General features: G+C 48.9%; 1 protein-coding gene across 3 annotated transcripts; it reads left to right on the top strand.

The window, feature by feature from the left end:
• Positions 1-928: 928 nt before the first annotated feature.
• Positions 929-14,315, top strand: PRRT2 (proline rich transmembrane protein 2). Of its 3 annotated transcripts, none has more exons than XM_083710516.1 (4): positions 929-1,093; positions 9,845-10,457; positions 11,818-11,950; positions 14,034-14,315. In XM_083710516.1, exons 2-4 carry the CDS (start codon positions 9,858-9,860, stop codon positions 14,042-14,044), a joined length of 744 nt encoding a protein of 247 aa, XP_083566642.1. In that variant the 5' UTR covers positions 929-1,093; positions 9,845-9,857; the 3' UTR covers positions 14,045-14,315. The 3 variants fall into 3 exon arrangements, with proteins under 3 accessions (XP_083566642.1, XP_083566640.1, XP_083566641.1); XM_083710514.1 differs by having other exon boundaries at positions 934-1,101; XM_083710515.1 differs by lacking the exon at positions 929-1,093 and adding an exon at positions 1,156-1,320.
• The last annotated feature ends 1,334 nt before the right edge of the window (positions 14,316-15,649 follow it).

The following is a 15,649-nucleotide window of genomic DNA, read 5'->3' as shown; positions in this document are numbered from 1 at the left end:
CACTCTTGTCTGTTTATTGTTAGACCGTTTCTGTGTCACTTTGAGTGTAAAGGGGGAAGTATTACGTTTGCTGGTCTCTTGCTCTGCCTACCTCCTTACACCATCAGAATCTCCTCTCAGGACCTTTCTGCAAATTTAAAATGTCTAATGGATCTGGCACCAGGTCGCAATTCTCAGCTCTAAGTGGGTTTCCCAATGCACTTCCTTGCTTCCTGTGATTACCCAGGAGGATCTCTTCTCTTTTTTTCATGGTTGCTGCATCAAACTCCCCTTTCTAGGAGAAGGAGCCAATGCCTTGTGGCTGGACATCTGGGTGGTGGTGGCGGCGGTGGGGGCAGCGGCAGTGGGTTTTTTGCTGGTTGGTAGACAGCAAATGCTGCACTGGAGCTGTGGCATGGTGTGAGCGAGGTGGGTTAATTGTGGGCTCTTTCCTCCCTCCCTTGTGCAGCAGCCGGGGCAGGTTATAAATAATGGATGAGAAACTGGAAGCGAGAGATTTTATATAATTTTCTCCCGGAGGGGGAGGAGGGAGGGCTGTGGAGCCAGGATTCCCCAAAAACAGATTGGTGCAGAAAATTTCCCACATCATCTTGCTGAGCTCAGCTGGGCGGAGGGCACAGTTTCCCTCCTTCGCCCAGCCGGGGTCCCCTTCAGCCCCGCACCCTCAGGTCCCACCCATGGGGTCTTCCCAGGCACCCTTCAGCCCTATCTGCCAGCTCCCATTTTTATTCAGCACACGTTTGTGCCTCTGGGCAGTCCTGAGGAGGAGGAGGCAATGGTGGCGGTGCTGGGACTTCTTAGTCCTTTGATGCTCATTGCACTTGTGGCTTGCTGACGTGAAGTTTTGGTCTATTCCAGGGGGGTTGAGGTGGAGAGGAGATACAGAATATGTGGGACGCTTCCAGTACCAACACCATTTCTGCTAATGTCTTGCCCCCGCCCGATCAGCTGATTCTTCATAAAACCCAAACCACAACTCCCTCCCCCCAACCTCAACCAGCTTGCCTTGAAGAAGCAGGGTCGATTAGACCATTTGATGCACACACTCGTGCAAAGGGAGGGGAAGGGGCGTCTTTGCAGACAAAGCTGCCGAGTGAGCAAGTAAGAGGGGTGGGTTTGTGGGGGGGAGGGAAGGGGGGCGGAGGCTGCATTTCCCCATCTATTCCTCCCTCTGAAGCCAGGGAGAGAAGGGGAGGGGAGAGAAGGAGGGATACAGCAGAAAGGGAGGGGTGTGATGTGTGCGTAAGGGGGGGCACTAATCCTGCCAGCCATTTGCCCACCCCACCCCCTTCTGCCAACTGGACACAGCCGGGAGCCCAGGTAGGAGAAGAGAGACCCTGCCTTGGTCCATCCTTAGCCCCCCCCCAACCCCTATTTATCTATTTGTCTAAAAGGATAACGGTGCTGCGGCAAGCGGGCGGGGGAGCCGGGGGGGGGACTGAAGGGAGCAGGGGAGATGGGTGTGAACGGGAAAAGGGGAGCGGGGGGCACTCTCCAAGGGGTGACGATGGAGATGGGGGGCTGGAAGATTCACGGAGGCATCTGGCGGTGGGGGTGTAGGGATGCGAAGTGAGGGCGGGGCAGCAAGGAGTAGTGGGTGGGGGTGGATATGTAGGGCAACCGAATCCCCTCGCCGGCTGCTGGTGTCATCTATGGGCACAGAAATGGGAAAAAGGGAAAGGTGCAGCGCGGAAAAGGAGGGCGGCAGCGGGAGGGAGGAGGAGGAAGAAAGCACCTGGTTTTGGGGTTGGGGGAGATGTTCGGAGGGTCTCGATCCCGTGTGTACGCGCGCGTGCGTGTTTCTTAACGAGAAATGGGTAGAAGAGTTGGACGGGCTGGCTAAGGGAGGTGGAAGAGGGAGGCTGAGTGTGGAGAATCTCTGGCTCAGCCTTGCTCAGAAATGGGTGTGAAGGAAGGAGGGCGTGAGAGGGAAGTTGGAAATAAATAGAGGGGGGAGGGCAGTGGGTGTTTAGGAGGAGACGAAGGGGGCAGAGGGGTGGGCTGTGGCGAGCCTTTGCTAAAACTACAACCCGATGCTCTCTTTCCTGGAAGTAAGTCCTATGGAACTCAATGGGACCAGCTGCTGTGTAGACCCGTGTAGGATTTCCCCATAAGTCTCTCTGAAAGGGGTTTTAGTGAGCAAGGGGGGCAGTGAATGGCTGGCAGGTTGGAGAAGGAGGGTTGCTTTTCCCCTTTGAAGCTGGGGACCGGGGTGGATGTGAGGAGGAGGAGGAGGAGATACAGACGCGTCTCGGAGTTAGAAAAGGGTTGCAAGGAGCTGTCCTTGGTAGCAAAAGGCGTTGGTCGTGTGGTCTAGGGGAGTGAAGTCACTGGGCGGAGGGGGAGAGGGGGGCGTAAACAGTGAGGCAAAACAGGTGAGGAGGGAAGGACGTGTGGAGGTGAGCTCCCGCCAGGGGTAAGATGAAGGATAGAAGGGGAGTCCCCAAGGGAGGGGGTTTGGGTGGTGGGAAGGCGATTGTGGATGGATGCTGTGAAGGAGAAATTGCCCCTGGTACAAGAGGGAGAAGGAGGGACTGTGTGGGGCTTGGGTGTGTGGAAGCAGCCCAAAGAGAGGGGCGGCTCTGGTGGGGGGGGCGCCAAGGTGGGTTTGCCCAGTTGGGTGTGGTCTTAGAGAAAGAGAAGGGAGGGAGGGATGTTGCCTATGTAAAGCACAGAACACATTCACACGTGAGATCCTCTGTCCCAAAACAGGTGATTTATCTGAGAAAGGGAATTCCTTCCAAGGTAGGGTCAAGCACTATCTCTCTGATGTGTGGCCCCCAAACTGGTTTCCAAGTTCACTCCCCAGCTACCTGCAGTATAAATGAGACTTAGATGATTTTATGATGCTTGCATGCTTTAATGTACAACAATTCCCATTCTGTTTGGCAGAAGAAGCTGTCGGAAGACCAACGGCTCTCCTTAAGCCACCTAATAGGTCTTTGCAGCAAGCATAACGTGTGACTGCTTGCAGAGGGTGGACAGGCGAGGGACAAAGCACACAGAACTACCCTAAGTCAAAGGAGAGTCTGCATCAGCACTATGCTGTGTGTGTGTGTGTGTGTGTGTGTGTGTGTCCTCTTCTTATAAGAGAAAATGCTTAGCAGTGGACCAAGGATGTGATGTAATGGCAAGGCTGTGGGTGGGTGAAGGAGAGAGTGGGTGAGACCATTGGTGACTTGACCATGGGGCCTGTCAGGATGACTTCAATGGCGTATGGCTTCAACAGATGGGGGAGTCAGCCTCCCCATGGCAGATCCTCCGTTTGAGGAAGACAGCAGCTGGTTGCCAGAGCCAGTAACTGGGAAGGAATTGTTGAGGCTGTCATGCACAGAGATCGGCTGGTCAGGCTAATTGGAGGTGTCAGGCAAAGATCTCTTTGTGATGGCCCAGGATTTACTGCTGTGGTTACATCTGCTGCACAGTAGACGATCAAAATGTGTGCAGGGCACATGCAAGTGTGTGGAAATAAGGTAATGGTTTTAAGGATCAATGTCCATTGCATTGGGGTTTGTCATAAAATAATAATCTGCCTCGGGAACAAATCAGGTCTCTGTGCATCTGAATTGCACAAAGTGGTGGCCGTGCCACATGTCAGCCTTCTCTATGTGCCTGCTGAATGGGTACTAGAGAAATTGTGTGGATGCCCATTGCACTATGTGGATCAGCAAGGAGCAGGATGTCAGAAACAACTGCCTTGGTCGTGTGGAGGTGTTCCATGCCTCCAGGCTCCATAATAATCAGATGGCTGTGTCAGTCACAGAATCTGTTATGGCATCTTTGTGCCTGCCAGTGTTTTAATCATGTTGTCTGTCTGTGTCTCGTTCAAAGAGTGTGTCAGTCAGGAAGCAGGAACATGGTAATGAGAACCAGTATATCATGACAATTGTTGTAGCACTTTCTTAAGAGGGAAAAAACACACACATCCCTGCCACTCTTCCCTCTTACAAACAACAGGGCTAAAACAGCTTTGGAGAACCACTTGGCCAGATTGTAGGACGGAATGCATGAACACAGCCTCCTGCATCCTTGACGTATGATTTCCTAAACCATTTATGCCTCTAGAGAAGAACTCTAAATTTCCCCTGGTTGTTGCTTCCCTCCAAATAATATATTTCATATTTCCCATTAATTTCAGTAGTGCTTTTGCAGGAAACCCAATGGATTGTGCTCTGAAGTCTGAGCCAAAGTCTGCCTGCAAATCGTATGCACATTTACCTGTGAGAGTAAGTTCCATTTGAATCAGGATCACTCCCAGTGGTATCCACAGGGAAATTAGCACAGTCTGTCAGCTGTGGGGGAGCTGCCTCTGGCCTGTAGGTCAGAGATGGCCCATGGGGCTTCCCCATCCATCCTACCCCCTCCCCTCTTCTCCCTCCCATGTGATTTGGTGCCCTTCACATAGTTAAGGTTTCCTTTTTCCTCTCTACAAGATCTATACCAGCTCCCTCTAGCTTCTATTTTCTTCTGATGATCCATGCCCTCTCCCTCTCCCTGCAACTGATCATACCTTCTAAAATTGCATTGCCTTTGCACATTTTAACACTGCAGTATACTGTGTCCAGGCCAAGCGCCCCAGATCTTTGAGAGGTAGGTCAGACCTGAAAGTGCAGAAGTTGTAACATCTTTTGTTGAAGATTATCAACCCACAGCATCACTCATATGGTCTATCCTCTGTCAAAGAACTGAACTGAAGGAAGGGGAAAAGAAGAGGGGGTCCAAGGTTGGTCAGTTCCCACCCTGAAATTTCCTTGTGAATACTCTGGTGGAAAGGGATTTAAGGTGGAGATTAGTGATAACTCACCTAAGCAGAGGTTAGCATGACCTAGGAAGGAGTCTGATGGAATAATTATGCCTGCCAAGATTTAATTTCTCCTCTGCAGAATCAATAAATTTAAGATAATTCAATATGGTTCCACCACCTACTGCTCCCCTCCAATACCAACCAGCAGTTCAATTCTGCATACACATTCCCTGTATGTAGTGAGAGTCTGCTTCTGTTTTGCTCATCTCACTGTGGTGAAAGATGCTCTTGGTTTGCATACCAGTTCTACAGTCTCTCTCCTTGGATCCGATGTGAACTGTCCTGATCATTTCCAATTCCTGATAAGCCGATGCAAGGTATTTGTTATACTGGATGTTTTGGAGTTGTGTGTGTTTGTGTGTGTCCTTTGACTTGGTCTCCTCTGACTTTGTGAGCTCTAGGGTGCAGTCTGAAGGCCGCCACTCAATGAAACTAAGCACATCTGGGTCTGGTCTCTGCCTGGATGGGAGATGTACATCATATTGAATTCTATGATGGAAGAAAAACAGGATAGAAATGTAAATAATCATGCATATAGCTCTGCTTTCGCACATTCATTTGGGACCTTGTGTCTTCTGATAATGCTTTGCACTTAACAGCCTGGTATATGATGAGAGTCTGCTTTGGTGTTACACAACTATAGAGGCACTGCAACACGTGCCAGGGAAGTGTCCCAACAGATCACAGGATGCCCACTAGGAAGTACAATTGTTTGTTTGTCTGTTTATGTTATCACATGTGTGTCTCTTTTTTTAAAAAAAACCTGCACAGCGGCTTACAATTTTAATCACAAAAACTGTACGCCAACAAACATTGACAATGATAAAAGCCACAACAGTTTTAGAAGGAGCTTAGGCCAGCAATCAAACAAAGCATAACAAACCAACTGATTTCTAAAGGCTTTCTGAAAAATAAACATTTTAGCTCAGTTTTCGGAAGACAGCAGGGGAGAAACTATTCACCTGCCTCATAAAGAGTTCGCAGAACATCAGAGCTGTGACTGAGAAGATGCTGTCCATATTTGGGAGTGAATCCAACCTCTCCATAGAGCATCAGCAACAGGTCTTCATCAGAAGATCTTAAGAGTTCATGAGGACTCTAAACCTCTAGGATTTTAAGGGCAGATGTCTCAAAATAGGTGAGATTTAAGAACAGTCGCATACATCTGTCTGCAGGTGGGCTGCTGCTGCTGCATTTTCCGCTAGCTGAAGTTTCCAAACTATCTTCAAGCACATGTGGAGGGCTTCAGAGGGCACTAATCTGGAAGCCACCAAAGCATGCACATCAGTGCCTTGATCTCCCAGCGGTAGGTGAACAACCATAGCTCAGCTGGAAGAGCATCTGCTTTGCATGCAGAAGGTCTTAGGTTCAATCCCCAGCAGCTCCAGGTAAGGACTGGGAAAAGGCTCCTTACTGGAACACTGGAGAGCTGCCCCCAGTCAGTGGAAAAAATACCTGATGGTCTAATCTGGTCTAAGGCAGCTTCCAGGTATAGGTGGCATATCAGCCAAAGATGAATGGCGGGTCCACTTGCTTGCACTGATAGCTGTGGTGCAGGCAGTCCGGAAGGCCAGTTTATGCAGGGCATTTTTAGAAGGGAATGCAATACACACCTGCTTGCAAATATGCATCATAGAGGTACATTTGCAAAGGAGCTGCCTTTGGCTATAGGGCCCTGTCAGGGAGTCTGTTTACGTGTGAAGTGGTCCACTGACCAGAGCCGCCAGTTTAATGCTTGCTATTTCCAGACTTCCGTTTGTACTTAGCCCTTCTCACAATTCCTAAGAGCTGTGCCTTGGGCAAGAGGATGCCTTTAGTTTTGTGCATGTCCTTGATAACAGTTGTTTTGGTGTGTGTTTTCAAGTGGGCTAGTGTTTGCAGCTACTTTATTGATTTAAAACGGGAGCATTTATTTCTTGTTTGAGTTCCATTTCTACCTCCTTTCAAAGACTGCTTTCCCCAGTTTTGTTTCTGGAAAGAGAAAAGCATAGATATTGAATCTGGAGTGTTGGCGTTAGGAACACCATTCAGGGAAGGCAGGGACAGCCCCATGTGATGGAGCACTTAGCTGCTCTCGAGCCCATTCTCTGGTTCTGTACGCTATGTAGCCTATTGTTGAGCAACGGAATAGAGATGCATACAAGGTGCGCTTGCCAGAGATCTCTTTGCATTCAAAAAGGGGTGAGGCAGGTCTTTATCCTCTGTGAATAAAAACTGTCATAGATACTGTGAAGTATAAAAGAAGAAAATAATCACAACACAGATTATACACACACACACATAACAATTTTCCTTTATGCAATGGTATGTCTTAAAGTATGTGCAGTGGCGTAGCGTGGGGGGTGCAGGGGGCCCCGGCCGCACCGGGTGCAACATCTGGGGGTTGGGGTTAGGGGGCGCAAATCCACGGGTTAGGGGGTGCAAATTACTTGCCTTGCCCCGGCTGCTGACAACCCACGCTACGCCACTGAGTATGCATGCATGTTTTGTTGTTTTGTTTCGCTTTTTGCAATTTAACTAGGAAGGTATGCACAAACCAGCTGCTAGGGCTTATCTCCCAACCACTTATATCTCTATCTCACCCTCATCCACCCGCTACTGAAATCTGAAATGGCACCTTGAGTTTATGCTTCACATTACTCGCCTTACGGGTTTGTTGGCAGGCTCTTCATTAAGCATTCCTCCAAGTCCATTTCCAAGGGCAACGTAAAAGCTGAATCTGAATTTCTGCCAAATAAGAAACTGGGCGAAATTTAATATAAACACAATCTGTGGAGGAGGTCCTGTTAAGTGTGCCACAGGTTCCCTAGGTCCGCTAAATGGTACTGCAGGGAAGACCTCCTCCATGCAGGAGCCCAACTTGTGTGAAATGAGTTACCTCTGGAGATGTGCCAACTGTTAGGTGCTCCCACTGGCAACTAAAAACACACGTCTCCCACAGAAGTGTCTCCATGAAACAAAAGGCGGACTGCAAATGCTTTTCATAAAGTAATAAGTAGTTTCTTAGTCCTTCTTGTAGATCATGATGGGACAAAACAGTAAAGGGTCCGCAGGGGCTCTTTAGATATATAGGAGCCAGGTTGTTTTCTCGGTAACAGAAGGGCTGTGTGCATCATTTAGATTGACATGTGCCCAGCACTAGAAACTCAGGTATATAAGCAAGGTGTCAAATGGCGTCTTAAATCTAGGTCTATTCTCCAGGGGGTTGGACTGGATGATCCTTGGGGTCCTTTCCAATGCTACAGTTCTATTATCCTATGATCTCATCTACGTTCCTTGACTGTAGCTTGCTCTCACAACAATTCACTTGTCCCAGTATGCAAGGAGGAGGAACACACACACAGTGGAAATAGAAATGGAATAATGGACTAAGGCAGAGGTTTTTAAACTGCGGCACCCAGAAATCTCCACGTAGTTGCTATTGGAACCACACCAGTAGCAAAACGTGCCTGGCGCCTGGCTAATTTCTAACAGCACATGTGCCACTCAGTGGAATGGCAATATTGGGTTGTGTTGGTTGGAAAGATGGTGATGATAGCGATGGTGGGTATTTATTTGGGTGGTAGGGCCAGCTGGATCATGCGGCAGAGTGAGGAAACTGCCTCAGGTGTCACAGGGGGGTGGGGAGTTGTATCAGTCCTTGACTCTGCTTCATAGCTGTCAACTTTCAGATTTGAAAATAAGGGATCAGTAGCCTCACCTGTTCCGGGAACAGACTACAGGATATCTAACAATCCAGGATAGCAGCGGGAAACGGCGCTGGAATAAGGGAATTTCCCACAAAAAAGGGGAGGTTGACAGCTATGCTGTTCTTTCTGAACCTCCCAGCCACCTCTCTCTGTTGAAGGTAGAGCGATGTATGTCACACAGGGCCCTGCTAAACTAGTCAGCTGACTCAGATGTGAGTCCCATTGTCAGTGCTGAAGTGAGATCCAGAGGGGATGCAATGTTTTATTTTGCCTCAGGCGGCAGAGTGTCTTGGGTTGGCCTTCTTGAGTGAGTGTCTGCACCTGGATGGGTGCCACCCATTACACAGTAAAAAATAAAATAAAAATGAAATGCTGGGCTCAAAATTGCTGAAAGAGAAGGAAATAAATACTAACCCCCAATCTTTGGTGTTAGAAGACCTGCTACTTAGGTGAAAGGGAAAGCATAAATTCAGAGGCATTCTGTTCATATTTTAGTATGTATTATATTATATATTATGAAATAATTGTGTTGTTAGAAAGGCATGTACAGTAGCTATGAATTATTGCCCTATGAATAGCACCTGTTACGTTATTCCATATATAGGAGCAATTAAAATAAACAAACCTTGCATCACAGCTGAATTAATATTTCCATATAATGCTAAAAGCCATTCACCTTTCTTTACAAACCGAGCGTCATATACTTTATTTCTCTTGAGCACGTGTCTAATAAGAAGTAGCAATTTTCACAGCAACGTCCCATATCCTATAAAAAACCAATCACATAGAAGAGAGGTGATGTTATTTCCTCCCTCCCCCATACGCAGCTGTCACAATTTTTGCCACGGTTGATAAGTTGGTCAACCTTTTTGCACATCAACCTGATCAACGCATCGCTTTAGACCAGGGGAGAGGGCAGTGCTTTTTTCCCCTGGGGGGGTATGCAGGGGTACGCATACCCCTAAACATATAATGAATCTAAGTTTGGCCTCATTGAGGGGCAGTATTTCAATACGAGTAGGAAAATGAGAGTACCCCTAAACATTTTGTTTTAGAAAAAAAGCACTGGGAAGGGGTATCTCCAGCAGAAGCCAGGAACGATGAGAAATGGAACACAACCATCTCTGAAGGCCGTCAAGTCACCCATCCCTGCTTTAGGCAGCTCAAAGGGACACTGAAGGCTGCTAGGGGGTTGGAGGACTCTGGGAACTTGGCTGCAAGTTGAGAAGCGCTGGTCCATTGGTCCTGGACTTTGGTTCTGCAGATCAGACCCAGAACCAGGCAGGGAGGGGAAAGACGGCTGGTTCTCCACCCTGAACATTCCCCCTCCTCTAATTCTCCTCTAATCCAGGTAGCTGCCTGCCATGTCGGACGACGCTGAGAAGAACGAGGCTCCCCCAGAACAGGAGCAGCAAGGGAAGGAGGAGGAGAAGCAGGAGCAGGGCAAGCCTGAGGATCATGCCCAGGAGGAGAAGGAGGAGGGGAAGCCTGAGGAGCAGCCCAAGCCGCAGTCCCCACCTAAGAGCCCCAAAGGGCCCGAGACCCCCGCATCACCCGTGATGGTGACGGTGACCATTGAGGAGGAGACGGTGGGGGAGCCGCAGGAGAATGGGGACCCCCCGGGGATTAGGGCTGGCTCAGCTGAGGAGATAGGGACCACCCCGGCCCCACCCACTAGCCCCCCAGCCCGCTCCAAGTCGGCGTCGTTGAATGACCTGAAGCCTCAGAACAGCATCAATGGCGGCCCAAGGGCTGTCGTGAGGGGCAGTTTGTCCGGGTCTCAGGTGCACTTAGCGGGATCCGCGGGGTCTCCACGGGCCAGCCTGAGCCGGCAGGCCTCTGCAACAGGATCAGCAGCTGGTGAAGCTGGGGAGAAACCCAGAGACTACATATTCATTGCTGCCCTCTCCTGTTTCTGTCCAATCTGGCCTATCAACATCGTCGCCTTTGTGTATTCTGTCATGGTAAGTGAAAAAAAGGGAGTGGCGCCTCTCTCTCTCTCTCTCTCTCTCTCTCTCTCTCTCTGTGTGTGTGTGTGTGTGTATTTGGTTTGTGTGTCCTGGAACACTAGGAGAGCCACCTACTGCTTTGATACACCCACCAGCACCACGGCTGTCCCCACAATAACGCTTCCTTGTCACTTTTCTCTTTCATTTGCCCCTTGAGGTTGTGGGTCAATCTCCTCCTCAGCCAAGGAACAAGGCTACTAACTTGGAAGTGGCTCAGTCTGCTGCTTAAAATCTCAGACTGGAGCACCTCCTCACAGGTAAATCTATCCACACAAGAAGACAGTCTGGGACACCTCTCCGAGAGTCGACCAACCTACTAGAAAGTTTCCTTCAGGTTTCCTATTTGGTAAAACCCGCTAAATGTAACAAAATAGGTTTGGCGGCTCATGCCAGCTGACCATTTGCAACCCACCCAAATCCATTTTGAGCACACGTTACCACCCTACGAGCCTCTCACTGCACAATCCTCTCTGTGTCTTCTCAAAAGTAAGTTCTGTTGAGCTACACGAGGTTTACTTCCAGGTGGGCATAGGATCACAGGCTTAAATTCTGTTTTCTTGTGTCTCGTTCTTCCGTTAGGAAGCTCAGAGACTACTTCTATCCAAGCGGCAGCCAAGAAGGATCTCAACTTCTTGGCTTCTTGCCATAGCATTAGGTCCTCTCCCAAACCCCATGCACTGATGCAGCCGCCTCGTGACAGGTCAGGCCATGAGTCCCTTGGCTGCTGTCCCCTTGAACTGGCAGTGGATTGACAGCCTCTTTAGCAAAGGTCCTCCCCATACCTGCAGCCAGAGATGCCTTTCGTTGAAGGTGCTGAGGACCCAGCCTGGGACAGCACAGCAAGACTCTCACCCCACAACCCTGGCTTTTCCCCAGCAGCCAGCCAGGTGAGGCAGTGGGTGAGGACCCCAGGGGTTCAGAAGGGTCCCTCACCAGCCTGACCCAGCTCTGCTGCCATTTACCTCCCCATGGACCCCCTGGATGGCTGTTTTAGTGGTATCGTCTGTGGTGACTGCCTGCTTTCTTGATGAATATGGTGGCCCCAGCCTATAGATCTATGAAATCTACAGCAGAAGGCTGGGGCTGCTGCTGCTGCCATAGCAGCTGAAACAGAAGCACACACTGCCTTGGGGGTGGGTGGGTGTTGGTGGCACCATGCTGAGGGCCCCCTGCCTGTGGGCCCATTTTCCTCTGACAATGCAGGCAAGTGTAGAGTTTTCTCTTTCAATTCTCCCTGTTCTTCCAAAAGGCTGTATGTCAGGACAATCACCAAACCCTTGCTCCTTTTTTCTTTTCTTTTGTAATTCCTCGCCAGTCCCGGAACAGCTTCCAGCAGGGAGACATTGACGGCGCACGGCGCCTGGGACGGGTAGCAAAGCTGCTGAGCATTGTTGCGTTGGTCGGGGGGGTGCTCATCATCGTGGCATCTTGCGCCATCAACTTCGGAGGTGAGTATCCCAAGAACTGGGGGGTGGAGAGGACTCTTGTCCAAACATTTTGTCCTTTAAGCTCTAACCCCCTTGCCCAGTCTTCTGCTGCAGTATACAAAGAAACCAGCAGAATGGGATTCCAGGGATTTTGGGGTTTTTGAAAAAAAGTAACATTTGTGATCAGTTTGGCCAGAGAAGGGCTTGGCAAAGCATTATGGGACGTAGTGAGCCTAGGGATGGAAACACTAATGGTGGCTCATTTGCACACATGCCACTTGACAGCGTATTTCAGCTGGATCCTGACTGCCTGAGTGCTTTTGAGGGGGACCTGCGACCTGTGGGACACCATCAGGCCAGAGGAGAATATATTATTCTTAGAATCCTTAATATTGCCATTTAAAAAGTCAGCATCTGCCACAGCACTCAGTGCTTAGTCACAGAAGTATTGTTTTAAACCAATTTTACTTTATAGCCAAGGGGTGTATAAATTTTATGAAATAAATAAACAGATGGTGCAATTTCTAGTCAAGAATATATGTTTGTACTGTATCAGATTGTGACCTCTCCCTGAGCCAGTGGAATAGAGGGGGCTGCTTAAAGCAAGGGGAAGCTGCTCCAAATTGGCTATCTTTGTAACAGTTGCCCTTCTTAAGAGAAAGGCTTATCAGTGGAGAGATAATATACATATATAATGCAGGTGCTAAGTTAATTCTGTCGCCAAAATGGGGCTACTGAGAGAAAAAGGGGGAGGGATCAGCAAGTTTGCGGAATTTTGCAGGAGATGATGTTGGGGGAGGGGGGAGAGAATAGAAGAAAACTCCATTAAGCCCCCAACCTGAAGGAACCCAGAAAGGGCTAAGCATGCTCAGAAATCATGAAATGCTGAGTGTCTGTTTAGGGAAGCTTTTAATGTCTAACAGACTATTGTATTTTAATATTTTGTTGGAAGCCGCCCAGATGGGCGTGGTATAAATAATAAATTATTATTATTATTATTATTATCTGCTGGGAAGGAAAGACAAGGGTGGACGTGGGATGGAGGAGGCATGGCTGGCTGGAACACTGAATATAGGGAGCACTCCACGCCACAATATTTTGTTGCCAAATCTCAAGAAGAGTGTGAAAGGTGGGGTCTTTTTGAGGGGGGGGTTAGAAACCAAATCAAAGAAAGAGACTGCCTCTCCTACCCCTTTCATATCCTGCTGTGTACACTTACAAAAGTATTTTGAGAGTTCAGGAGAGCAGTCAGGATCACTCTTACCTGAGGAGTGAGGCGAGTTCCATGCCTTCCCTTCTCAAAAGAAAAGAGCTTTTCTTTTCCTCATAAAGTTGTCCCCAACACCTCCATTTTCTTCCTAACCCTCTGGGGAAAATGGCAGCTTCTTGAAATGGTCAGTTTTATCCCTTTTGCTGTATGCTCTGCTTTTCATGTTCTCCCTTCAGAGCAACCCCCCTCCCCGAGCACAGCTATTGCTTCTTTCCCCCCCAAATTATTACACATTATCCCAGATATGGGGAACCTGTGGTCCTCCAGATGTTTTCTCCAGATGTTACAACTCCCACTAATCCTGACCTTTGACCCAGGCTGATGGAAATGGGAATCCCAAAGACATGTGGATGGCTACAGCCTCCCCACCCCTCGCATTACACAGTGCTTTTCGTAAGGTTATGTCGGCCTTGGCCTTCAGCCACAACCTTGGCCCTAATTCTAAGCAGCAGGCCATCTTCATAACTACCAATGTCTCCTCAGAACCCTTTCCCATCCTACCTTCCCTGCTTCCTGCTGCCAGCATACCTAAAGCAGCCAAAAACAAAAAAAGGAGAAAATAAGTGCATCCATCAGACCTTCCCCTGACGTTGCCTCCTTAGCCTCCATGTTGCTTTCCCAATGACCTGTTCCCACATGCTCCAGATTCTAGTGGAAGCCAGGTGTGGGGAGGTTGAATTGGGGCATGTGTGAAAATGTTTTCCCCTCCATGTTTCTTTCCAGGTAGTAAAAATCTCCTTCTTCTGTTCTCCTTCCCTGTGTTCTTATTCCGCTCCCCCAACCCCAACCCACCGTGCCCCTGAATCCCTCTCCTTCCCCACCCGAACCCCTCAGTGTTCCAGTGAAGGCGGCACTCAACTTGCCACTTCATCCCTAGCACCGAAACGTTCATCTTTGGAGCTGGGAGCCAGCATGAGTACAGAACATCCATCCCATGTCCCCATCCATCTCTGAACCATGCAAAAACAGGAGCACAAGAACGGAGATGAGGGAGAGAAAGAGAGAGGGACACGAGAGAGAGAAACTGAGAGAAACAACGTCTTTGCTATGCTTGCATGTGTCCCATCCTTCTAGGGATTTTAGCTAACCAAAAATAAGGCGAAACAGGAGAAAGAAAACAAATATTAGATGGGGATGTATTCCCATCTCCTCTTTCCTCTCCGCCATTTTCTCCCTCTCTCTGCACTCTCTCTCACTCTCCTTCCATCCATCCAGTCATCTGTTCAACCAATGACCCATCTGCCCATCTTCCATCCACTGCCAAATTTCGACAGCAAATAAAACTCTTTCGATATTCCATGTTTACAAGAACCTGCCGGAGAAAAGCTCTTTTTCCCCACCCCCCTGGGAAGGAGGTGGGGAGCATGTTTACATGTTTGCTGGGAACAAATGAACAGAACCAGCAGCAGCAAGAGAGGAAACACTTCTTAGGTCTCCTGCTCTCATCCGTCGTGTTTACAAAGACAGCAAGCAGGAACAAGCAGCGAAGAGCCCACCAGAGTTTTGCAGGTGGGAGGTTGTTGTAGTGAGTTAACTGTTGCGTCAGAGGAGGTCTGCTAACAAGGAGGCCAAAGCTGCCTGGATTGGTGGCACACACAAACACAGGCGTGGAGGTTGGCTTGTATAACCGAATCCATCACCCAGCCACTCAACAGGAAAGAGAACGGCAGTGAAATTTATGGTATTGGCTGGAGAAATGAATAAAATCAATGTCGAGGGAATACCGCTCTGAGCAAAATGATTCTAACAAACGGGACCGGTGGAAGTTGGAGCGTGAAAGTGGAAATTGTGGACGAGGCAATGGAAGAGAAAGAAGGAGCCAAGGGCCTTGCAAAGAAGAGAACAGACTGGTAAGAGTGGTGGTGGGTTTTATGGGGGGGGGGGAGAGGTGACACTACTCTTCAAGATGAAGGCGCAAGTACAAAAGAGGAGGAAGAAGAAAAAGGGCAGCGCAAGAAGTTGGAAGAATGGCAAATGAGCCAACGGGGGAACAAAAAACCACCAGTCATGAAAGAATAGAACTGGTATTGCTGCATTTTTACATGAGAAAGTTGCTGGAATGAATGAAACTGGGAAGGATAGAGAACAGTATTAGTGGGCACCCCTTTCAGAAAAAAAGAGAGCATGGGCCAAGGTATCTCTTTTTCCTCTAGAAGTCCAGTTGCTGGTATTAGAGCAGGGCCACAGGGTGTTGGGTCGCATAGGGTTCTTCAGCAGGGAAAAGGAAAGCGGAACATGGGTCTAAATGGAAGCAGGAAAAGGCAGGATGTCTAGCCGTTTCCAGAGGGGGAGCCTTGTTAGTCTGTTGCAGCAAATACAACAGAAGAGGTCTGTGGCCCCTTAAGAGAATAATGGTGTCTTGTGGCTTACGCTGTCATGTACAGATGAATCAAGTGATAACCTGAGTTTGCAGGCTCATCTAAATGGCGGGGTGAGGAGTGAGGTCAGAG

Source organism: Podarcis gaigeae (assembly GCF_964106915.1).
Source record: "Podarcis gaigeae genome assembly, chromosome: 13".
In the NCBI taxonomy this organism is placed as follows: domain Eukaryota; kingdom Metazoa; phylum Chordata; class Lepidosauria; order Squamata; family Lacertidae; genus Podarcis; species Podarcis gaigeae.
This window is presented reverse-complemented; position numbering and strand designations above follow the sequence as displayed.

Bases quoted from the DNA above. Each gene is read 5' to 3' on its own strand.
- PRRT2 (XM_083710516.1), top strand. From the start codon at position 9,858: ATGTCGGACGACGCTGAGAAGAACGAGGCTCCCCCAGAACAGGAGCAG. The intron at 10,458-11,817 runs GTAAGTGAAAAA...ATTCCTCGCCAG, and splicing joins CCTTTGTGTATTCTGTCATG to TCCCGGAACAGCTTCCAGCA.